Source organism: Gymnodraco acuticeps, unplaced genomic scaffold (assembly GCF_902827175.1).
Source record: "Gymnodraco acuticeps unplaced genomic scaffold, fGymAcu1.1, whole genome shotgun sequence".
NCBI classification, from domain to species: domain Eukaryota; kingdom Metazoa; phylum Chordata; class Actinopteri; order Perciformes; family Bathydraconidae; genus Gymnodraco; species Gymnodraco acuticeps.
This window is the reverse complement of record NW_022989843.1, coordinates 2,646,502-2,671,398: the sequence shown is the minus strand read 5'-3', so window position 1 is coordinate 2,671,398 and position 24,897 is coordinate 2,646,502. Positions and strand designations below refer to the sequence as shown.

Below are 24,897 nucleotides of genomic sequence, written 5' to 3'. Positions count from 1 at the left end.
AGTTCTGTTTCATATGAATGCTGAGAGATGTAGGCTATCCATAGATCTCTTCATTTTGCTCTCAAAGTGCACCAGATTGATGCATTTAACTTCAATATTTTAAAAATAATCTTCCCGGGGGAGCATGCCCCCAGACCCTCCTAGAGGACGTTAGGTCCACCCCCACCTAAAACATGTTCACATGGATAGGATACAAAATACATTTGCACACTTTTTATATGGTGGCCGATGTCCATATGTTTCTGTTTTGGTGGTTGTGCCACAACCGTGCATGTATGCACAAGTCATAGGTGCGCTAGGAAATAGCACATACACCCCTCAATGTGTGTGAAAGACAATAGACTTTACAGCATGTTTTTTTTAAATTGAAGTTGCGTTGGTGTTTGTGTTTTGGTTGTTGACGGCAGTGTGTGCCCCCCCTTGGTAAATGATTGCCCCCCCATTCGATTTGTTCTAGAGCCGACCCTGAGTGTGTATAATATATATCACTGAGTTTAACAGGCCTACTCTCTTTATTTGCTTTAGTTTAGTAGATATCTACAAACAAAGAGTCGATATTTTTCTAAGACCATTTAGTGCTTCACATAATAAAATACACAACGGCTGTAGCCTGATATGCTTTAGGAGCTGTAGGCCTAGGTGTGTGTGGTACAGTGTGTAGGTGTGTGTGTAGTACTGTGCGTAGATGCGGCGGACAGACGGGTCTCAGTTGGTTTGGTGTCCTCTGCTTACTTTTAATACTTGTAAATACAACTTTTGGCCCATAATTTCAATTCCCCATTTCAGCGACCAGAGAGAGGGGGGGGGGGGATATATATCCAGTCTCTGATTGTGTTACGTTATTATGAGAGTGCTGAGCTCTCATACTTTAAATTGTATATATTTATATAAATATATTTGTGTGTGTGTCCCCGCATCTCATTATACCGCACTCTCAATGAATTCAAAGTAAATATGTGGGGGAACAATGTTCAGCTGATCTAACAGAGATTATAAAATACAGCGCTATGACAAAACACTCGACAGCTGATGCAGCTGTTGCCACGTAATAATGAACGGACGTCGCTTTAATATGACCGCTCAGAGGAGAGGAGTTCTCATTTCTTTAAACGTCTGCTGCTTCCCCTCCTCTCTCCTCGGTTCCCCTCCTCAGTCCTCTGCTCGCATCTCCTGTGGGCGGGACTAAGTCTCGAGGAGGGGAGTCGAGGAGGGGAGTCGAGGAGGGAACATTTAAGAATTGAGAAGCCTCTCCTGTCTTCTGCACAGCTAATCAGCAGCTGATTGGTATCTGCCTGTGCACCTGAGTCTGATGGCTGATTGGTTCCTCTCACCCTCAGCTGGCCTATCAGCAGCCAGGGCCGACCATAAAGGAGGCCCCCAGGAAGTCTTCTCGCTCTCTCTCACCCTGGGCCTGTTGCTGATTGAGGAGCCTGCAATTGACTGCCTTGTTAAGAAAGTCATTCTACTTTGTTTGTTCTGACCTTTGTAAATGTGTGTGTGTTGAGAGGTGGAGGAGTTAGGTAAGTCTGGGGTACCCTGTACATTTTTCATCACGTAGATAACTAATGTTAAGACACACTACGTTAGCGGATTGTTGCAACCCCTGTATTCTGTTTTATCCAGTTCTGAGTAGTTTAGTTAGTGAGGGTTTTTGTTGAGTTTTGGTTTCAAAGGATGGACGTAGAGATAGGCCTGGTTTTGTTATGCTTATTTATTTTGTTTGGCACAATCTCCTTTGTCTCCTCCTCACACAGAGTATTTCTGTTCAGTTAGGTTTACAAGGAATAAACCTTTTGTCAACCTTTACGCTGACTCCCTCATTTTTATTGGTTGGTGTGTGTTATTGTCTCCAGGTCCCCTAGACCAGTGGTTTTTCAATAATGTACCCCCTTTGAAAAAAAAATTGAGCCAAGTACCCCCTGATCAGCGCAAAAAGAAAAAATGCCTATATAAAGAGGTACAGTACTGCACCATCAGTGTCGGATTTATTAAAACAACAACCTTGTAAACTGAGAAACACTTAAATGCTACATTTTAAATGTTTACAATCCATCACTAAATTCATGGCAAACCAATTTTAAGATCATGCAATAACACTAAGACGACATTAGTTGCATTGAACTGATCTTTTTAATAAGTTGTACTTACAATGTAGTGAAACATGGGCTTGAGCTTCACTGAGGATCTTTGTCATTCTGACAGGCAGGCAACTACAGTTATTACACTTTGCGTTTTGAAATATGTGTAACTCTGTTAATACAAAACCCACACTGCTCAAACTTCCTTACTTTTCCTAAAATGTGTATATTTATTTATTTTGGGGCGTGGGGAATGAAGAGAAAAAGATATATGAGCATGGGATTTTGACCCTTCATAAAAACATTATGCATAATGCTATACTTTGCGGCCACATGCCATTGCCAAGCAACGCTTATTGTTTTAGGTCCTTTGATAAGCAGGCAGTCATATCATTAACTAGAACTAGCTAGATCTGATAGATTTGGACATAAACGGGAGTGAAGTCTAACCGGATGCGAGAGAGAGAGATCAGCTCTGCATGATCACAGCTCCCCCGCTGTGACGGACCGTTGAGTTGAATAAAGTAGTTAATCTACTATTAGTAGTTTGTTTAAATGCATTAATTATGTTTTTTCCATCAACATAAAATACATCTCACGTACCCCCTGCAGTACTCCAACGTACCCCCATTTGAGAACCACTGCCCTAGACCTTAGTGGGGACGTAACAAATAGCAAGACACAAAAAGGAAGAAATACCTTCCAAATGACCTGCCCGGTGTAGTCTTTGTTCATCCACACCCACATATCGGGAGCTTCTGGAACTGAAAGAACACAAAAAATACAACTGAATAAAAATGATCACAGCTTCTACTTCGTAATCGCAAAAACACTTCTACTATAAACACAGCGCAGGAAAGGCAAAAAAGGAAAATCTTTTGATTATATAAAAAGCTGTTCCTCAGAGTATTTGTTATCATTTTAGATGAGTCAGCATGTAGCAACCAAAATTATTTGTTACAAACCATTACACATAAACGGCTCAATACATCCTGGTAACGCCCAGAATATTGAAATGAGTGTCTGAAAACGAAATAGCTGTTTAAATCAATTTGGTATTTTGGACTGTTGGAGATCAAACAAGCAATCTGAGAGAAATCACTTTGGGCTCTGACAATATGTGCAGTTTCACTGTTTCTAACCCTTTAATAGAAATAAATGATTTAATAGAAAAAACTGAAATCTCTTATGAACTAAAGACACTTTACAAAAGATAAAACTTTTACCAATGCTGCTGCTTTTGAAGGACATTGTTTCGCTCCAGCTCCCCCACTTCCAGAAATTCTGCTGGGCCCCGCAGCGGACTTGAACATTGTAGTCCTCGTAAGGATACAGGTCGGGTAGGACTACCGCCCGTAGACCCACACCAGAGAAGGTATGCTGCACACACACACATTAGACAGCATTATTATGTGGTTTATTAAAGGTCACACAAACGGAGAGAGTATGCTTACACAAGCTCGCATTTGTAAAAAGTAATGGAAGGCCATTATGTAGAGAATGTTGTAAAGGAAATGTAGGTGAACGATGGAAGTTATCCAAGTGACTGACATATTAAATATACACAAACCAATTAAGATGGACCAAAAAAAGGAAGAGAAAGATTGTTCTGTACATTAAGACAGGCAGAGTAGAAAAAAAACACCCGCAAATTGACAAAATGGTCCTTATCTTCAACATACACACAAATAAGCAAACAACTCACATTTGTTTTGTACCCTTGGGAGGTGAGCTCCACCTGGCAGACAAGAGCCAGGGAACTGTAGCCGTCGTACTTCCACTGCCACAGCACAGTGGCATTCGTGGCATGGGCAACAGAGATCAGGTTCTCTGGTGCTACTGCAGTCACTGAAGAGGGAAAACAATCAGTGAACTGAGGGATGTGGGGCTGTGCTTTTTATGTGTACATTACCTTTACTTTGAAAAAAAGACTGTCCGTTGATTTTGATAGGGTTAGGTTGATACACCTACCTCTGTGACCGAGCTCAGCGGAGTCAGTGAGGCTGTACTGGCCGAGAGGATTCACAACCACCAGGGTCCAGTTACCCTCCCAGTGGTCCACACGACACTCTTTCTTCAGGTTCAAAGTAAATGTCCTACAGAGAAAATATAATAGATGTAAAATAAACGGGGAACTCTAAGAACACAAATATCAAAGCAACCTAATGACATCAAATATAATCACTTTAGACAGTCAATCTGACCTACAGACAAAGGCCTGAACACATTCATAATGTAACTTCTCTTCAAGCCAGCCTTCAGACTATTCCTGTAAAAGGCCTGGCAGAGAGCCTACACTATATACACCAACATGTTTTAATGGATACACAGAAGCAGCAAGTGGTTACTTTGACTAAGTGCCTTTTTTTTCTTATTATTATCTTTCTGTTGGTTGACGTTTTTTTTTTTCCGGAAGGCAGTCATAACAACTATAAATAATGCAGGGGTCATTTCTCAGAAAGTGGCGTTGTACCAGTCGGTCTTGTCCATAAATCGCTGAGAATCTGACTCAGGTAAATATCCATCATTGCCACTGCTATCCCGAACCTTTATGACTTTCAAATTTCCATTGAATTAAAAGCATTTTAATATCTTAGTCAGCTACATATAGTATTATTTAATTAAATAGGCTTTGGGTGCTTTCACACAATAACTATTAGCTTGTTGTGAATGACAGAATGATGATGTTCTGCTACCCAACCTGAGCCCTACAGTATCATAAGGTTTAATGTTGGGTTAAAGCCATTTTGCCGGGTACATGTGTGAGCCCAGATGAGGTTCAGCAGTTTTTAAAGGTAACGTTTTGCATATACGAGTGACTGTGTTACCTATTGTTCATCGTGTAGCGTGTTCCTCGTGTCGGGCCGTACAATTTTGTGTCTCTTTCGTTCCACAAGCACACAGCCGAGGTTAGGTCATGAGTCTCGCACACAAAATCACTGAGCAGTGGAGGATCTGGGGAAGAGGAGAATAATTAGTAAGTAACTTTTTTGTTTAATAATATACAGCAGTGGTTCTCAACTGGTGGGTCGCGACCCAAAAGTGGGTCGCGGACCCGTTTCGAGTGGGTCGCGGATGTGTGAGTGAAGAAAAAAAAAAAATTGGAATTCTTTTTTTCTTTTTTTTGGGGGGGGGGGGGGAAGTCAAACTTTTATTTTGAAGGCCCAATTTTCTAACGCTGTGCATGCAGTCGGCGTTGGACTGGAAGTACCGGAGACCATAAACGGTTTTGAAAACTTCTGTCACGTAGTGATAATCTTCTCAATAAAATATCTTTGCTGATGTTTTTTCGAGTCTTCTGGCCAATCAGAATCAAGATTGTTGCCGGAAGTCCCCACGGAGAATAACTTTGCGGTAGAACTCTTCTTTATACATCCATGGGTACAACTTCAGATAAAATGAACACATAATGAAATATGACCCCCGGTTTGATGATGAACAATGCGAGCTATCTACCCTTACCCACAATTTAAAGTAAGTCACACAGACTATCTTCTTTTTACTCTTCTGCAAGATGTCAGAACAAAGTGAAAAACAAACAATGGCATAAAATATTATTAACATGTCGGGTAGTAATAGATTTATTTATTTTCTTCTCAGAGTGTACCAGAATGCATAGTTTGTTAGTATTTCTAAAAATCTCCTGGGGGAGAATCCCCCCAGACCCCCCTGCTGGGGTTGGGTTTTCAGCATGTGTGCCTTTTTATATAGTTCAGCTTTGATTCCATCATCTCATTAAACCTTTTTTAAAAGCATACTTTAGTTCTGTGAAGGGATATAAGGGATATATGCACTGTACTTCACTTTTATTAATATTGTATGCTGAGAAGCGTATATATTACAGCACGTTTTTTTGTTGAATAGAGTGCTTCAAAATGTTGGGTCGCGATGTATTGACCAAGTAAAAAGTGGGTCCCGAGGCCTGACCAGTTGAGAACCACTGATATACAGTACATGTAATGATAAAGACTATGTAAACATAACAAAATAAGATTAACAGTTCAGTTCTTTATTATCTTACATCCAACAAACACCACCGCTCCAATTTTAAGTTCTTTGAAGCTATTGTAACAGATGACGTTGGTTCCCGATGAGCCGGACAGACCCTGATTAACCACTGTAGTGGCGTAACTTCGCCTACTCAGTCGGGTTGTGTTCATGACTGTATTGCCGTAGTTGATGGTACCAAACTGCTCCCCCTCTTTCACAATACAACAGAAGGTGGTATTGGCCCCCACGGGTACGACTCTGTCGAGGGGGAACATCTGCCATTCCTCTTCACTGGGGAGGTCGCTACCTAAATAAGGAGAAAGAAAATAACGTAGTGTTTACAATGTTGAAATGACAGACGAAAGGGTAGCTAGAGATATAAATAGTGATCTTTAATAATTAGGGAAAGCTATTTTTTGTAGAAGCTTTCAGAGAAAAACATTAATCAGAAATAGCCCCTAGAAATTGAAGGTCAAGCAAAGCAGCATTTATGTTTATGTGAGTTGTGGCCCCTCTGACCTTGTAGTATCTCAGTGTTGCTCCATTCACTTGTTGACTGTCCTTCTCTTGAGCGGACTTTGATGGACAGTGAGGTACACTGCAGCGGTTCAACTGAGGTCCAGTTCCACTCATGCCGACCGCTCAGCTGACTCACCATCACAGACACCGTCTCCTACAGATAACACACAGAAAACCCAGTGAGGGAAAGAACATGAATATGCTAGATCAGTGGTTCCCAACCTTTTTTCCCAAGAGCCCCCCCAAATAACTCCTGTTGGAAGTTGCGCCGCCCCCCCCCACACACACACACAAGGGGGGGCAACAGCGGTAATTAAAGTTTAAAAGTCTCAAATGCTACAACTACTGTCACAAACTGGATGAATGTGAAGTATTTTGTTAAGAGGATGAAAGCGTAATGAAGGAGCACTATTGGAGTGACTTTGATGGTTATTGGACTCAGGATTAATTCATTTGGATTCCCGCTGTATGAAGAAATTAAAGGGCGGCGCGGAAATGGAAACAATTCACAAAGGGATTAAACTGTTTAAAACACATGCTCAAAGTAAGCCGTGTGTGCCATGTGTTTATGTGGATTCAAAAGTCGTAAATAATCTACAAAATGGAGGAGACCGATCTGATCGGAGCAACTGTGACAAATAATCCAACTGAAACCGGCATGGACAATGACTATGTTTTAAAAATGCGCTTATCCAGAAAAGCCCGGTTTGGACAATTTATGTGCAGAAGAAACATTTCTATTAAAGAAAGAATTATACATTTCTGTCTTTTTATGCCTTTAATACTAACTTGAATTGTTATTCAAATTAATGAATCAATTATTTTGTATTTGTTATTGTAATGTAGAGACAAGGCTTTTAGTGACAATCATGTATTGCTTTACAATTATATGTAAAAAAAAAAAAAAAAAAGCCCCCCAGGTTGGGAACCACTGCGCTAGATGACACTCATCGATCAAACAGGAAAATACACTTGTATTATTACACTCAATGATTATATCAAATAAGCTATGATTGCAAAGTGTATTGCCAAGACAAAAATATATTTAGTTGTCAACAAATGCGTCGGATGTAAATTGTAGGTCGGGCTATGCCTATTACAGATGTCGCGATCCGATCACGTGATCGGAGCCGATCACGTGATTTTCAAAAGATCGGAATCGGGAGAAAAATATCGGGGATCGGGAATTTTTTTAATTTTTTTAATTATTTTATTTAATGTTGCAAAACAAAAATGACCATGTTCACGTCTTAAAGTCATCCTGAGGCCTTAGTTTTGGTTTAAAATTACACAACATCATGTATGTGTTGCTTCTTTTGGGCTTGTTTTCATAGAACTGGTTGCTTATTTCTCTTAAATCTGGCAACAGCGTGGGCGCAGTGTCTAATAGTAGCAGTAAGCTAACGAGAGGCTACGTTCAGCTTTTTTCCTTAATGCATTGCATAAAGATCGAATCGGGAAAAATCGGTATCGGCAGATTGTCAAAATCAAATGAATCGGATCAGGAGCAAAAAAAGGTGATCAGGACATCCCTAATGCCTATTTTCGCATAAGGATGTACCCAACTTGTAGCATAACTGTACAATAAGAGAAGATGATAACTAAAAAAGAAATGCTCTTACGTAGAAGACACTTTCATTGAGTTCAGTTCTTAGGATCATGAGGTCAAAGGTCGTGGCTGCTCCTGCCAGCCATGATATGGATAGTTGTTGTGAGTCCATGTTGGTTGACAGGCTCACCTGCTGTGGTACAGTAAGGACTGGAAAAAAGACCATGATTAAGTGATTTCAATGAGTAAATTCAATCAAATTAAGTTAATAGCTGCAAAATGTTTCTTAGTATCAGCCAGATAGAACCAAAGAGGACAGCTTTCCATATGGACCTGCAATCTTTCATCAATATTCAAGACTTTTCACTTTGTGTGCATTGAGCTTAGTAGATGATTAATGTATAAGAATCAGAGTGGAGTTTGCTTCTTACCATCATTGGCATTAGTGTGCACAGCCAATAGGCCTAGGAGGACAGAGATGAGCCATACCGTGCTACAGTTAGGCTTTGAGCTGGGATTGACACTTAAGTGAGGCATGGTGTCCAACGAGCGGAGTCACTGTCTGCTGATCCTGAGGTCCACTACAGCAACACCATGCTACACATCCTGAGAGGCAAGGTGGGTCTGGGGGAGCAGACAGCAGAAGAGAGAGATAACAAGGTCAAATGTACAATGAATAAATAATACAGATCTGGTAAAACAACATATTCAAATGAGAACGTCCCTCATTTGGAAACCTATTTTGTCTAAATAATACTGAATTCCTGAAGACAGTCAAGTCAAGTGGTGTTTAATACTGTGAAGGTGGTGCTGAGAAGAGGACACCTGTGAACTGTTTTTTTTAAATGCAAACCAAATGCCCTGTGTACATTCAGACTGAGGCACAAAGTCGTTTTTATTTGAAAGGTTCAGAGGTTAGGTGAGTATGCTCGTCACTGGTTCTGGTTGTGTAGTTTTTCGTGTGTTAAAGTATTATCACATTGTTATACTGCAACAGTTAACTTATATTGAGGATACAAAGGGGACTAAAACAAGATAGAAAATGTGTTTCAGATTTCCATACTAAAAAGAGGTTATCTGCAAAAACATCAAATGTTGTTATGATTCTGGGAAATCTAACCAAGAAACGGATAGCTACAAATGCACACAAATCAATATTTCTCTGCTGGGCTCTGACACTCCTTATAAATGTAGCCACAAACTACAATGACAACAAGGATACTGAGAAACATAATCTCACCCAAAGAACACTGCCTCTCTCACACTGGACTTTGCCACTATTCTGTTTGACTAATCAGCAGGGCAAAGCAGCCATTTTGGGTTATGCCGAGGAAAATGTCCAAGTATACTATTACTCGCACACAAAATATACTGTGCAGGACGGATCAACCTCTGCAATAATTTCTTGGAAACCCACATTTGCTCAGTCATCAATCAATCAATCAATGTATGTTTGTTTATATAGCCCAATATCACAAATGTTACATTTGTCTCAGTGAACTTCACAAATATCAGTATGACAATACGACACCCTCTGTCCTTAGACCCTCACATCGTACAGGAAACACTTCCAGAGAAAAACCCACGGTTTAAAGGGGACAATGGGAGAAACCTCAGGGAGAGCAACAGAGGAGGGATCCCTCTCCCAGGACGGACAGACGTGCAATAGATGCCGTGTGTAAATCGAAGAGATAATACATTTTACAGCGTAGGTAGGTAGACCAAATGTTTGGAAATGCATGTGTCTATAATAAGAAGATGAATCCACGAGGATGTCAACAATCCTGTGGGAGCCATCAGGTGAAACTATGGTGAGAGTCAGGCAGGACCGCAGAGACAGGTTCAGCCACAACTCGAAGTCCAGGACTCAGATCCAGAACTCAGATAGAGAATCCAAGACACAGGATCTAGGACTCAGGACTAAGGATCCAGGACTCAGGACTATTTTTATCGTCGTCAACATGATATTAAAGTCACCTACGATAATTACTTTATCTGTTTAAGTACCAAAGTTGATCAAAACTCAGAGAATTTTGATAACAATTCTGAATAAGGACCTGGTGCACGGTACACTGTAACAAATAAGATTGGCTGCAAAGTTTTCCAGGTCGGATGCGTAAGACTAAAAACAAGTCTATTTGTTATTTGAGGTATAATTTAATTTTGGTTTAGTATTAATAAGTAAACTTGAGTCAAAGATTGCTGCAACTCCACCTCCTCGGCCCGTGCCTCGGGCAATATGAGTATTGATATGGCTGGGTGGAGTGACCTCATTTATGCTGACATATTCTTGATGTCTCAACCAAGTTTCAGTGAGACAGCATATATCAATATTATAATCTGATATTAAATCATTTACCAATATTGCTTTAGATGCTAGAGATCTTATGTTTAAGAGTCCACATTTAATCTTCCTGTTTTGTTGCACTGTAGTAGTTGTTACATTTACTTATATTAGTTTATTATGTATGACACCTATTAGGTTTTACTTTAAATTGTCCTTGGGCAGACGCACACACCGTTAATATTGGGTATTGTATTGGAGAGAGCGCAGAGAAGCGTGTAAGACTGCGACTCCTCCTCCTGGTCTCAACTCCAGTTTGTCATGGATTAAGTCCACAAAGCCCTGAAACGTTTGCCGAAATGAGATCTGCACCTTCCAAAGTAGGATGAATGCCGTCTCTCTTAATCAGACCAGGTTTTCCCCAGAAGGCTGTCCAATTATTTACGAAGCCCACATTGTTTGCTGGGCACCACCAAGACAACCAGCGCTGAAATTATGACATGAGGCTCATGTCGTCATTGATCAGATTGGGGAGGGGACCAGAGAAAAAAAAAAGCCTTACTTGTCCCCACAGTAGCTGAATAACATGTGAAAAATGATCTGTGTTTGCTTTAAATGAGAAGGTATGTGTGGTAGCTGGCACACTTTTTTCCCTATGCGTAAAAACTACATTGTGTTAGCAAATTGGAATTACTGATTCATTATTATTAATTGTAATGACATTTTTTGGGAACGTCATCATTGGACTTTACGTCAACCTACAGAATAGTCTCAAAGATATCCTAGAGTATAAAGTGGAATTTTATCCCAGCTGGAGCCAAACCAAGGACAAAAATAAAAACTGGATTGGATACACACAGCCATAATTACTCCAGATCACCACCACAAGCTTGTCGTATTGTGAAATTGTGATGAAAACTATCTTATATACATTGTTTTCCAAATGTATTTAACCCCCTGCAGTACTTGATATATTCTAAGTTCTTTATATTTATCCATCTGAACAGAATACACAACGACAAACCTTAAAGTATCTTACGATCACAACGACATTTAGAAAATACAATTTAAAATCTGAGCTACTATTTTCCCTTCCTTAATTGTGTGGGATGGCAGCTGAACCGGAGTCAGGAAAAACCTCTGTTTGCTCTCAGCCTACACTGAGCAAGGCTGTCATTACGCTGTCATACGATGACCAACAGGACCAAAGACACAAGGCTTTTATCGCTGTTTATCTACTAACAATGATACCATCTAGTTGTTATGTTCCCTTATGTGATGCCACATTTTAAGCACAAGGAAATGCCTCTGTATTTTAGAGGTAATATATATTACATACTTACATTCCAGCACATTCCACTTTCAGTAACATTTATGTGGTATTTCAGTCAAAGTACACAGTGCTGCAGAACCTTAGAGTGTGGGAAAATGTTCTACAGGAATAGATAATACACCCAACCAACTCTACAAGTTAAACTATCACCAGCTACTGTACATGCAAGTACACGGGAGCTTTATTTATTCCACATGCATAACAGACCCATACACAGGGTCAGTGACATTTTATATTTTCAAAATGGCAAAAAAATAAAAATGAAACAGCAAGTCTGTTTCAACATTTTCTGAGTGAATTCAAATATGTATTTTTCATTTTGCATGTGCCCACTGAAAAAGGGTAACACTATAAGGCATTTTTATGCATTTCAGTGTATACACCCCTTGAAAATGTCATTCGGCAAAACAAGGCTATTTTCCATATGATATTAAAATCAATGACAATGACACAGTCACAGATAGTGAAAAATGTAATTATTGATCTATAAGGAATCTATATCCAGGTATAACATTTTCACACCAAAACTACAAATATTAAATATTTTGTCTTTTAAGGCAATAACTTTTCATCCATTATTCCAGTACAGGTACAAATGCTTTCAAATCATATGAAACCTCTTATTATAATTAAATTCCCTTCATTCATTTAATTGTTTATGTCAAGTAACACACTATTTTATATATTTGTTGTAAAATGCATTGTTTTACTGTATGACGTCTTTCGTTGTACTGAATGACATACTGCAACTGCAATATGCCATTGCACATAGATCGAATAACTGGATGTAGTCCTACATTTAAAAAAGGATACCAAAGACTTTATAATTTAACTTTACATTTATTGACATAAAAAAACAGACTCAGTCTCATAACATGTTTCAGATGTCCCCATACTGCCCGTTCGTCATGTCGGAGGGAGTCGGAATTGGTGGCATAGGCTTGAGATGTACTTCACATTTTCTCTTAAAATTTGCTTTCTTAACTCTTCTATTTCCTCCCTCAGTTTCCGTGTACGGTTTTCACAGTTTTTTTTCTTGCTTCCACGTGAAGCCTTATCAGGTGTTGAGGATGAGGCTGCAGCCACACGAGGACAAAAACGGCCGTTTGCGTTACTGTTTAGTGTCATATAGACCATTCGGCCATACGAGGACGACCGCATACGGCACTAAACGACTGAGGAAACGATAACGGGTCCCAAGGTGGATAGAACGGCATACGCAACGCTCTGGGGGGTCAAACAGCTCCGTGTGTGCGCCCTATACGATCATTTTCTAATAATGATTGCGCAATAGCCCCGCCTCTCTCCACCTCTGCTGCTCACCCCCGCGTCAAAGTAAACTGCACACTGAATTCAGATTATTTATCTTTCTCTCGATATGGACATAAACGCGAGTGAAGTCTAATCTGACAGGACGGAGACACCTCTCAAACTACCTAGTTATAAATATGTTTATTTTTACTGTCGGCCGGGTCACTCATTACTGGATCAGCTGCTGCATGAAACAGACACTGGGCTGTCCGAAGAGAGGGAGGAAAAAGAGAGGCTCCGTGTATTTTATTATTATATTAGGCTATATAGAGTCGTTATTCATTTGTTTTAAAGCTCAATAAATAACAAAGAAGACCTTTGACCGGCACTTTTATAATTTTGTCGGAAGATTTAAAACTTTAATACACGTTGACTGGCGAGAAACTCTGCCCGGTTCCCTCGGCCCCCACCGCGGAGAATAAACAGAAGGGCAACCATGACAACCATGCTTCTTCGCTGCTTTTGTGGAGGATGTTACAGCGCCACGTACAGGCTCCTGCATATGTAGGCCTACTGCAGCTTCTCCAGCGGTTGGAGCTAAACGGAGCGGTCTCGTGTGGGCAGACACTATCCAGATAACTATTGCGTGTGGACGGAAGCTTGTTTGCGATTGCGTTTGCGTTAATCCTATGCGTTTTAGCCGTTTTCGTCCTCGTGTGGCCGGGGTCTGAGAGTGGTCCCTCCCAAGGTGAGGATGGCTGAGATGATTCAGGAGGGGCAACTTGTGGAGGCTCATCAAAAGAGTCCTCAGACAGAGGTGTGAGGTTCATCACAGCTTCCTGCCTCTTTCTTTCCCTACGTCGCCTCTGATTGAGCCTCCACTGTTCCCTCTTCTTTTCAGCAGCAGATGCTGTCAGTTCTGTGACGGACGGATGATCATGCTGTCCAGCTTGCGTCCTCTGTTTATACCTACAAAGTATTTATGAATTTATTTATTTAGTCATGTATTTATTTATTAGATATTCATTTGTTTATTCTTTTTAATGAAGATTTAAGCCAAGTTAACTGCCAAATGCACTTTGTAGTGGTACTGTACTGTAGATATGGAAAACAAATTCAGGCTTATAGATAGTGATGCTCCGATCGCCAATTTTGGGGCCGATCGGCAGAATCAGTATCGGCCGATCCGATAGCCGATCCGATCGAGGGCGGGGCCTATGGGATCTTCCATTTAAAGTGATGTTTAAATCTCAGTTAATGGGGCTCATTCACTGGCGCTTCCACAAACAACAACCAACATAATTATTACATTCAGATTAAGTACATTATTCAAGTTTACATTAACTTTGAATAATAACCATAGACTGTATATATAAATATAATAATAACATGGGAGAACACGGGAGAAATTAGCGGAAGCTCTCTCTCTCCCTCTCTCCCGACAGCCTGTCAGTATCTCATGCAGCTCACTGATCCAGTAATGAGTGACCCGACAGTGAAGAATACATATATTTATAATTAGTTTAGGTTGTTCCAGAGGCAGATAAAATAGCTAAGTGTGTTAGGTTTAACTTGAAGTGTGTGTCACCGGTCAGTCACCGCGGGCGGAGATCCGGGAGAGCTGGTATTAAATTGTCGTTGTTGCGTTCCACCACGGGGGATTTCTGCTTTACACACGTTGCATACCGCTATTTTAATGTCTGTTTCGGACACCTTGAAATATTGCCAGACTGTTGAAGCCATTTTACGTCATCCTTTTACGTCATGCGATCGGCTCTCGTGATCGGCATGTTTAGAGAGCACCGATCGATCGGTAGAGAGTGAGTATCGGCCGATCTCGATCGGTGACCGATCGATTGGATCATCCCTACTTATAGACAATGCATCCATCCTACACTGTTTACTGCCATTACTGCTCTCATACACCTTCACAGTTATACCTGTCCCTTCTCTTTGCTAGTCTCTCCTCCCTAGCAGCAGGATCTGTCCTTATCCTTGCACGGAAGCATGCACCCCTCTCCTTGTTGGACACAGGCATCTGTTAAAATGTTTTATTTTGAAAGAAAGAAATCAGTTAAATCCACCCTGTCATTCGGTATAAGAGATGTCATCCAGACAAACGGTTTTACTGAATGACAAATTCTGTTTTGCTGAATGACAAATTCTGTTTTACTGAATGACAAATTCTGTTTTGCTGAATGACAAATTCTGTTTTGCTGAATGACAAATTCTGTTTTGCTGAATGACAAATTTCATAGAAATTCATTCCTAACAGGCAGTTACTTGGTCGCCTATTAGCAACAATGACCTTGACTTCAATTTGTTAACTTCAAATTTCACCTATAACTTAATGTTTTTAAAATTAAAAACGTTATAAACACTTTTTTGACGTTTCACCGAATGACACTCTAATCTGTGACACATGGTACCACACATGGAAAGGTGTAATTATCTCAAATTTAGGAGCAAAATGTAAACTTACTTTCAACTTGGGCGGTCTTCAGGGGTCCTCTGAGTGATGTCATCACATGTGGCCTGACTAAAGTCATGTGACTATAGTTCAAAATGGCCTCTGATCTTTGTTTTACCGAATGACATTCAGGAAAATGTTTCTTTGCGGAACAAAGTTTTTTAGATATTTCTTTATGTTTTTAAAGGTGCATCTTATCAAAACTTTAAAATGTTTATCAAGAGACTTGAACAAATATGCCGCATAGAATAGTTCATGATTTTTAATTATTTTCATCATTTTACAAACAATTATCTTCATTGACTTTAAGTGAGAACCGTTTTACCGAATTACATCTTACCACTTTAATACTAGAAAAATCACCCAATTTAGTATTATTTACACTATTTACGAATAGTGGTCAATCAAGTGATGTGAGATTAATGCTTTCATACAATATTTAACCATTTGTATACAACAATATAAAATCAACTGCTTGTGCAAACAGATATCTAGGCGTCACGTCACTGACCCTACACACAACTATTGAAGGCTGCTATTTTAAAGAGGAACAAGCATGCAAGACAACAGCTACTTGGTTAAATTCTCTGATGATGCCGCCCTCTTGTCTGTCCTTAGCGGTTCAGAATCAGGCCACGAGTGTGCTCTTACTGACTTTATTTCCTGGTGTGATGATGACAGTTTTCTGGATTTAAATGTCTCTAAAACCCAGGAATTGATAATTGACTTTAGACGTCACAAGCATGTTCCTAAGGAGTGCATCATACACAATGACAAGGTTGAAATTGCCACATCATATAAATACTTGGGCACCATTTTCGATGACCACCTCAAATTTGATGTGAATACTGAGTGTATTGTGAAGCGGGGTCAACAGAGAATGCACCTTCTTCGCAAACTGAACTCTTTCTCTGTCAGGCCTTTCATTCTTTGTCGTTTTTACCAAGCATTCATTGAGAGCCTTATTTGTTTTTCTTTTATCTGCTGGTTCCATAGCCTTACACTGAAAGACAGGAACAGCCTGAACAACATTGTTAAAACCTGCTCTAAGGTCATCGGAGTGAAACTTAAACTCCTTTTTCAACCAACAGATTCTGCGGAAAGCAGAGAGCATTCTGAACTCTCCAGGTCATGTTCTTGCAGATTAATGTCATCTGTTGCCATCAGGGCATAGATATGCTCTACCTGCTCTTAAGACAAATTGCTCTTCAAAATCATTCATCCCCTCTGCACTTAAACTTTTAAATTCTTGAAAGGCTTTTTAACTTGATTATTTATTATTGTGATGCTATGAACTATTTATCGTGTAAATTGGAATGATCCACATCTCTGCTCGCAGGTGTATCTGTGTGCTTTCTTCCTGTATGTTCCTGCCTGTACATGCATAAACTGCTCATGAAGTCATTACAACTATTTTCCAGGGAAATATTCATCCACCCGCATAACAAGGTTTATTTTCAATGGAAGCTCCTCATGTATTGATTCCTACCTTGGTTCCGCCTCCTTCCACCTTCCTAGATAGGTGCACTGCCACAATCTGTTGATAGGCTGTAGCTATCTGTCAACTGCCATCCCCATACTTAATTGTTTTCAAGCAGAAATCCACTGGTTAAAGTGTTTTCACTTTTGAGCAGTGGCGAACCGTCAGGGCCTTCAAGGTATTCAGAGAATACCCTGGAACACTCAGATAAAACAAACAAAAAATCGATTTAATTATATAAATAAAATGTATATAAAATGAATAAATGAGAATCGTATCTGTGTTGATGATCTGTAATATTACAGTGTTACGTTGATTTGTTTGTCCTTCTCGGACCATGCACTACGCATTTCAGTGGTTTTGTGTTAGAAAAGAAAGCAACCAATCAGATCTTGTTCTGGGTCTCTGGGTAGAATATCCTTCAACCAAGGTATTCTACATCCTTGATCGAAGGCCCTGGCCGTTGCACTGAATGAGAGCGTACAGTTTGATCAACCAATCATATATTGATTTGTAGCCAATGGGCGTATTCTTTCAGAGTTTCCCTCGGTTCCAGGGTGCTCTAGAAGGCCCGCTAGTTAACTGGCTCGAGACAGAGGATCTAGAACGAATGCGACGAAGCAATTCATGCCGTTTTATTGTTTTTAACGTTGAAATGACAAGTGCAACAGCTGAAGATTAAATTGTTGCGGAATTGTTGTGAGTACCCTTTTCAAGACGACAATTCAGTGAAAAGACGGACATTATAATGCCGCGGAGGGGGGGGGCTGGGTGTGTCTACAGAAGGTCCAGTTGTGATAGCCACGGTTCGCCACTGCTTTTGAGGATACAAAAGGGACTACAAAAAGATACAATGCATTTCATATGACCACACAGTTGGAAAACCAAAAAAAAGAAGTTATCTGCAGAACTAACTAGTTTGGGAATGCAAGGTCAAGGCCCAGCCTGCAATGCGTGTGATTAATGTTCTCTCTCTTCAAATAGAAAGACAGGATCAACCCGTCTGATTTAAGCATTGGAGGAGATGTTGCAATCATTTTGTTATGAGCCTTGGCCTTGTTGAACCTGCAGGGAGGTGTATGTAATTCTCAGTCATTGTGTGTGTAACTGTCACCCAAAAGCTGCCGTTCAGTTGGTTTGGTTTCTCTTGAGACAGGCTGGGACAGGCCTCAAACTGTGTGATAGCTTAATAAAAAATAAATCCTAAAGCACTGCCAAGCCCATTACTGCAACAACATGAGCTGACCACCAAATAAAAACATACAAGCAATGCGCATTTTGAATAACTAAACAAAATGGTATAACCCTAACCTTATACCGCATCTTCTTTTTGTTTTAAAGGAAAAACTACCACGAAGTAGTGTGCAAGTCATATAGTGCATCTGACATTGATAAAAAAAAAAAAGAAAGACATCTATGCCAACAGCTATTTATTCCTTCTAAAAGTAGTATCAAATAATGATGGTAGAATAAAATACAAACTGCTTTCTTCCATTCTTCCAATTCTTTTTCGAAATCATGGTGGATGAAATACTGTTGTTTTCCTTTCTTGGTGCAGTGAGAGAAACAAGCTGCTGCAGGTGCTAAATAATTCTACAGCAGGAGGTTACACAAACACTTCCAGGGAAGAGATAACTAACATTATGAGAAAGAAGCAAGACTGTTTGAGCCTGCTTATTCAACATCTCCACGTTTTATTCCAAATCATCAAGTATATTTTCATTTTTATCTAGATCCTGGTGACCGATGCAATTAATTGATAAATGCAATGATATAAAAAGAGGATACTAAAAATACACCAAAAATGTCTTGACAATAATTCATGTGGTACGAGATTACATTTGCGTTCCTTAAGATGATTTTTCAGCAGCAGGAGTAAGAGATGTGTTTTCTTTGTATTCTGGCTCCTATACCATGGAGGAACTTTCAAGTCCCGTCCATTCAGTTTTCTTTTTAAATACATAATAACTGGTTCCAATTTGCATTTTTTACAGAAATGTATCGGGTAGAGGCGTGGTGCTGCTAATGTTTTACGACGTGAATAAAGTAGAGCCGCACAAATGCAGCAACTACTTCTGCAGCCAAAAAAGAAACTAAACACAATCACTCTTGAGTTTTCTACTCTTGGCAGGAGTTTTTTTAAGTATTTCAGTGTGTTCCTGGCTCTAAAAACATCACCTCCAGATGAAATTCAGAGGCATAGCTCAACATAAATACAGCTGTGTGTAGTCTGTGTACTACACACAGTGCTCTTCTGTGCCTGAACCACAAAGGTCAGCGCTTGAAAAAGAGCAGTTATATGTTTAAAGGGTCACAGTTCCTTCAGAAAAAGTATCTATGTACATATACCACCATCTAACACCTGGAAAAAAACTTGCACTGATGGTAAGTGGTAAAACAGCAACAGATTCTGGGAAATCTTACCAAGAAAACTGATAGCTACAAATGCACATAAATCAATACCTCTCTGCTGGGCTCTGCGGCTCTTGTCCTAGCAGCCCTTATAAACATGGCCGCAATCTACGAAAACCACAAGGATGTTTCTGATACTTAAAAACAAACAAAACCACAATCTCTTGGCCTGCAGTACTCCTTTTATAGGAAAGAACAGATTCACCTTGAGAAAATGGCCCTTATCCACACTGGACTTTGCCACTGTTCTGTTTTTGCAGGGCAAAGCAGCCACTTCGGAGTATGCCATGGAAAATGTCCAAGTATACTCACACCCAAAATATACAGCGCAGGAGTGATCAAACAGTGAGGCAATCATTTCTTGGAAACCCACATTACACTGAAAGTTGCCTTATTTGTCTCCACAGTAGCTGACATCAAATGTCAGTAAAATACTTTAAAAACTCAGTCAGGACACCGCCCCTCGTTTTCTGTATTATCAATGATTATTTGTTTTGCAAGTAAGAAAATGTTCAGGCATGTGAAAAATGATCTTTGTTTGCTTTGAGTGAGAAGCTGTGTGGGTTGGCAGGCGCATGAAGAAAAACTAAATGCTACTACTTTCTTTTTCTCAATTGTGTGGGAAGGCGGCTGAAATGGAGTCAGGAAAAACCTCTGTGTCTATTCTGGGCCTTCACTGGGCCTTCACTGAGCCACGCTGTCATTACGCTGTCATATGATGACCATCAGGACCAAAGACTTAAGCACACAGGGCCTGTAGTGTATTATATAAGTGTGGGGACATTTTGAAACATGAGCTAAAGTTGGTGCAAATTATGTTTGACCTCCAAATGGGACCAGAGGAAGCCAGATGTAAGTGAGAGAATAAGTGAAACCCAGAGTGATTTAACAGATGAGTGTCTGTGTGTGAAATGTCGGTGCTCTGACCTCAGTGGAGAACATTCAGTCCTGTGTGTGTAGCTTTTGGACGTCAACCAAACACTGTTTCCTTCCTTCCGTTTCCCTGTAAACTCTGATGAATGTAAATGTAAATCACTGAAGCAACAGGAAGGGAGTAAAAAAGTATCTTGAGAGACACACTAATTGCTTTTATATATTTCTTGATAATTATTTTTAGGAAATGAAAGACACACACTAGAGGTATGCCAGTCCAACCCTGAGAGAAGTATACAGACTATTTTGATATTATTTTAAGTAGAGACAATACAAAGTTACTGGTAATAAAGGAAACACTCGAACAGGGCGGCTTTTATGGTTCTTATCATTTAAAAACCAAGAGAGAGAACAAATAGCCTATGATCCATACTGTTACAAATTGGATTGTTATCAATACATGAGAAAATGGTTAGATAGTATGATTTGCTTTAATCTGTGAACAAAACTACCATGATGAGAACTGCACATTACTGTACTGTCATATCCAACCTTTAGGGTCCCAAACACAAACACATATTATAGTTAGGTGCATGCTTTAAGCACTTTAAACTTTTTAAACAGTAAGTGTTCAAGTGTATTAGCTATTTTGGGATTGGATTGTGCTCCTCCCGAAAAAGTGTATATCCCGAACTGCATCATCACAGCACAATATTAGCATTAGCAACTGGGCAGCAACATGGGTACCTTTCTCATGCAATTACTACCATAAACAACGAACAGACGGTGATTACACTGAGACATTTAGTTAGCAATCATTTCATAACAACATTTTACCAGGGGCCACAGTGTATAAATTGAGTTAAATGTAATTTTGAACCCATTTAGCCGCCAGCACCGCACACATTACAACACAACCCACACGCAGAAGAGGCCACTAATGTTCGTTAAAACAACGATATCTACAGTACCAGTAAACTGTTATACATTTAGAAATAACACCAAAATTACCTTTTATGTAGAACGCTATTACTTTCGGTGTTGTAATATGTATCGGTTTAAGTAATCCAATAATCCAGTTTCTTCAATAAAACCTGCCCCGTGCTGTGTATTTGGACCAATCCCTATGGATCCAGAGAAGGTTGCGATTACTGGAATAGAGCGAACCAGGCGTTTGATTGACACATGCACTGACCAATAGGCTTCCACTTAACTGTTTTTCACAGGGGAGAGGGCGTTTTTCTGCTGCATTAAAGTTACACAGGAAAAACGGGATATACTGTTTTACACTACTACGGAGTCTTTGGTTGTATACAGTCTATGGCATTTATGTGGAGTTACTCGACCACATGGCATGGTGGGTGAATAATAACAATAAATAAACTAGAAAATAATAGAATACAAATACAAATAGAAAAATGAAATAGAAAAATAAATAAAAGGCTGGTCAGCAGGGAAGCTCCACTGATGGGAGCGCTGGGAGGTGGACATTTGCATTTCCATCTTGTCATGCCTTTGTGACATTTTGCCTCTGACCAAAAGAACACTGTCACATACTGGGAATCAAATCACTGACCTTCAGATTAGTAGACATTCATTTACTCCTTGCGTCAAAGCCTGAGTTTAGCTGATTTTGGAAGCTAAGCAGTATTGGGCTGGGTCATTACCATAGAGCAGGGGTGCCCAACCTTTTTTTAACCGAGAGCTACTTTTAAAGTTGCCAGTCTGCCGAGATCTACCAGTCCAAATAGAGAGGCGTATCCATTACTGACAGCCTACTACCAGGAAAATACACACTTCTACTTGTATAAAACTGACCTTTGTACAATTAATACTTCATAAAATACTGCAGATCCTTTATCTTACCTCTTTCTAATCTACACACATACAAGTATTTAACTGAAGTTCCACAACAGTGTTGTTGATACAGGAGTTTATTCACACGTCACATACTACAGTGGGTAATGTTTTCAAGAAACATTGAACAGTGCTGCCACATATGACACAGGAAAAAATAAAATACTCTGAACCCTTTCTTTGCCATTATATAAAAATAGTGTTGCTACAAAAGTATAAATGAGGCTTGCTAATAAGACAACTCAGATCTGAAGCTACACAGGAATCTGCTGCCGAAGTGCAATAAAAAAGACTAAATTAATAGAACCCTTTTTTTGTTGCATTTTAGTAGAGTATAAAAAGAAATGGCTTTAAAATAGGATGCAAGCAACACTGGTTTCTTAACCTGAATTGATAATAGACTATAATCAATTTAAGTTTGCATTCTTATACCATTTTGTACAATAATTATAATGAATACGTTCAAACAAACTAAAACTTACAGCTGATTAATAACGGTATCTAACTTGAGTTTTTATTATATCAAAAACCTGTTGAAATGCTACTGTTATTTTTACTGTCCCCAAAAAGCGCGTCGGCAGCCTCCAGGAATGCTTCTTTCACAACTTCGCCGTCTTTGAAAGACTTCATGTGTTTTCGCAAAAACGTGACTGACGCGATAAAATGCTCTGGTAGCAGCCTTGCTCTTGTTGTTGGGCCTGGTGAAAATGGACTGCTGTGCATTTAGCTGTCCTTTCAGGCCCCTCCCCTTTTGGAGCGTAGGGCAGAATTAGGAGGGAATTCCGTCTCGTAGCGTTTGTGCACTGTTTTGAAATGCCGCTCCTAAATTACCCTTCTTCAATAAAGTCACGCTCGCATTGCAGATGAGACAGACCATAGACTGTATATATAAATGGACGTAGTGTCCGTGACGTCGTCACGTCACCCATAGAATTCTGCAGAGTTGCCGTGTAGGCGGAGTCGGCCACTAACGGCTCGACTGTGACGTCAGAGTCTAATCTCGCCTGCTCCAAATAAGGGCAAAGAGGCGGAGCCGAGGCGGGACCTGCTGCCTCCGAACTGGAAGTAAACAGAGCTAGCTCAGGCTAAGAAGCTAAGCTAACATGAAATACATGCATACCAAGTTACTGCAAACAGTGTAGTTCCCCTATATAAACGTTACATTCATAATCAAATGAGACAATCTGCAAGAGAATTAGCTATATTTTGTTATTCTTAATGCTTGTCATTCACACGTTGAGAAAAGACGGACTCCACCGCCCGGACCTAATGGCTAGCTCCGGGACGCCGGCTGGAGCTAGCCCCCTGCGGCTCCGTTAGCTCCGGTGGCCACCACTGGGATAATTGGGTCCCCTATTAACATTTGCTCCCGTTTAGCATTATGGGCGTCATAGCCATAGACTATAAAAGTCTTACCCAAGGCTGAATCATAAACTAAAATGTATATGTATGCATAAAGGGTTACGTCCTTAGCTTGCTAATAAGTAACAAGCTAAGCTACCAAGCACACAAACACCTGCGAACGGGGTTAACATGTATAATATTATCATTTTAGACTTCTTGGAAGTTCTGTTAGTACATTCAAGCGCACAGCACGACATTTTAATTGTCTGGTATTTGTAACAATATTCCCTAAAAGGCACAATCACCACGAACACGGCTAAAGAGTCAAGTACAGTACTATGACTAACTAACGTTGTAGCCTCTATGGTTGTAGCCAGAGTGGACAAGTTGCTGTTAGCTGACAGTGAGGCATGTACGTGTCCATCAACGTGACCACGCCCTAATTTATGCAAACACTTTAAGACCTAATATAAATAAAAGGGTCGTGTTAGAAAACAATTCACTCACAGATTCATAATCATGAAGGTGGAATCTAACTATATCGATAATAATATGTATTGCATGCATGGGTAGAAACATGTTTTTTTCTGCTGTAAAGTTGGGCATTTTAACATGGGGGTCTATGGAAATTGCTCCTTTCTGCAGCCAGTCCCTAGCGGCCCATGTATGAACTGCAGTGTGTGGCACTTCCGTATTGGCTTCCCGGCTGTTCCCCAGAGTTTGCCGCTTGGTGCGGACTGGCACTCCTGTTGACACGGACAACGTCAGCGAAATAGTGCCAACTGCCCACCAGCCACGCCCCGACACATGGGGTCACGCCGGCCAATCACAAAGCTTTGATGCGTTCAAGTGCATTATTCTGGCACGGGAAGATTATGTTATAGGACATTAACGATAAAACAGAATATTGTTGTTGACACATCTCGCGATCGACTGGGAATCTCCCCGCGATCGACCGGTCGATCGCGATCGACTGGTTGGGCACCCCTGCATAGAGTGTATATATAAAGGTCATATATTGGATGGGGAACCAGCTGGGAATTCCCAGTGTTGTAAACTTTTAAAATATTTATTTAGCATGTGATGATCCTCTTAAAGAGAGAATATATTATAGCAACTAATAGATATTGTTAAAGACACGTAGACGTGTATCTTGTCAGAAGAATTGAAAGTACATGTCGTTATGTTGTTTTATCCAACAGCTATGGTTTCGGATTTCACCTTCGAAGTGGCCTAGACTCAAGGTCCAAGCTTTGGAAATACATGAGGGGGCCTGAGGCTGAGGTTCAACATCTTTTGTTAAAAGTGCTCAAAGTCATTTTGAATTTAACATTATATCTTCGTTAGGTCATTGTTATAAGTAAACCATTGGGGTAAGTCAAACCGCTTCCGCTGAATGGCATGGTGATTGCATTACTGGTGGGAAACTGTGGGCACAGGAGCCTAAATGAACTACA

General features: G+C 40.1%; 1 protein-coding gene across 2 annotated transcripts in view; it reads right to left on the bottom strand.

Moving 5' to 3' along the window:
- Positions 1–21,939, bottom strand: part of lifra (LIF receptor subunit alpha a) — a 29,420-nt gene extending 7,481 nt beyond the window's left edge. The window contains exons 1-10 of one of the 2 annotated variants that reach the window (XM_034237525.1): positions 21,816–21,939; positions 8,568–8,760; positions 8,210–8,346; positions 6,588–6,741; positions 6,100–6,375; positions 4,907–5,033; positions 4,050–4,174; positions 3,784–3,926; positions 3,305–3,458; positions 2,778–2,842 (exon numbers count right to left, since the gene is read on the bottom strand). In XM_034237525.1, the coding sequence (XP_034093416.1) occupies positions 2,778–2,842; positions 3,305–3,458; positions 3,784–3,926; positions 4,050–4,174; positions 4,907–5,033; positions 6,100–6,375; positions 6,588–6,741; positions 8,210–8,346; positions 8,568–8,673 (1,287 nt within the window). In that variant the 5' untranslated portion in view covers positions 8,674–8,760; positions 21,816–21,939. Of the gene's footprint in view, positions 1–2,777; positions 2,843–3,304; positions 3,459–3,783; positions 3,927–4,049; positions 4,175–4,906; positions 5,034–6,099; positions 6,376–6,587; positions 6,742–8,209; positions 8,347–8,567; positions 8,761–21,250; positions 21,396–21,815 lie in introns of those variants that run through there. The other variant, XM_034237517.1, reaches the window with a different exon arrangement.
- Between the last annotated feature and the right edge of the window lie 2,958 nt (positions 21,940–24,897).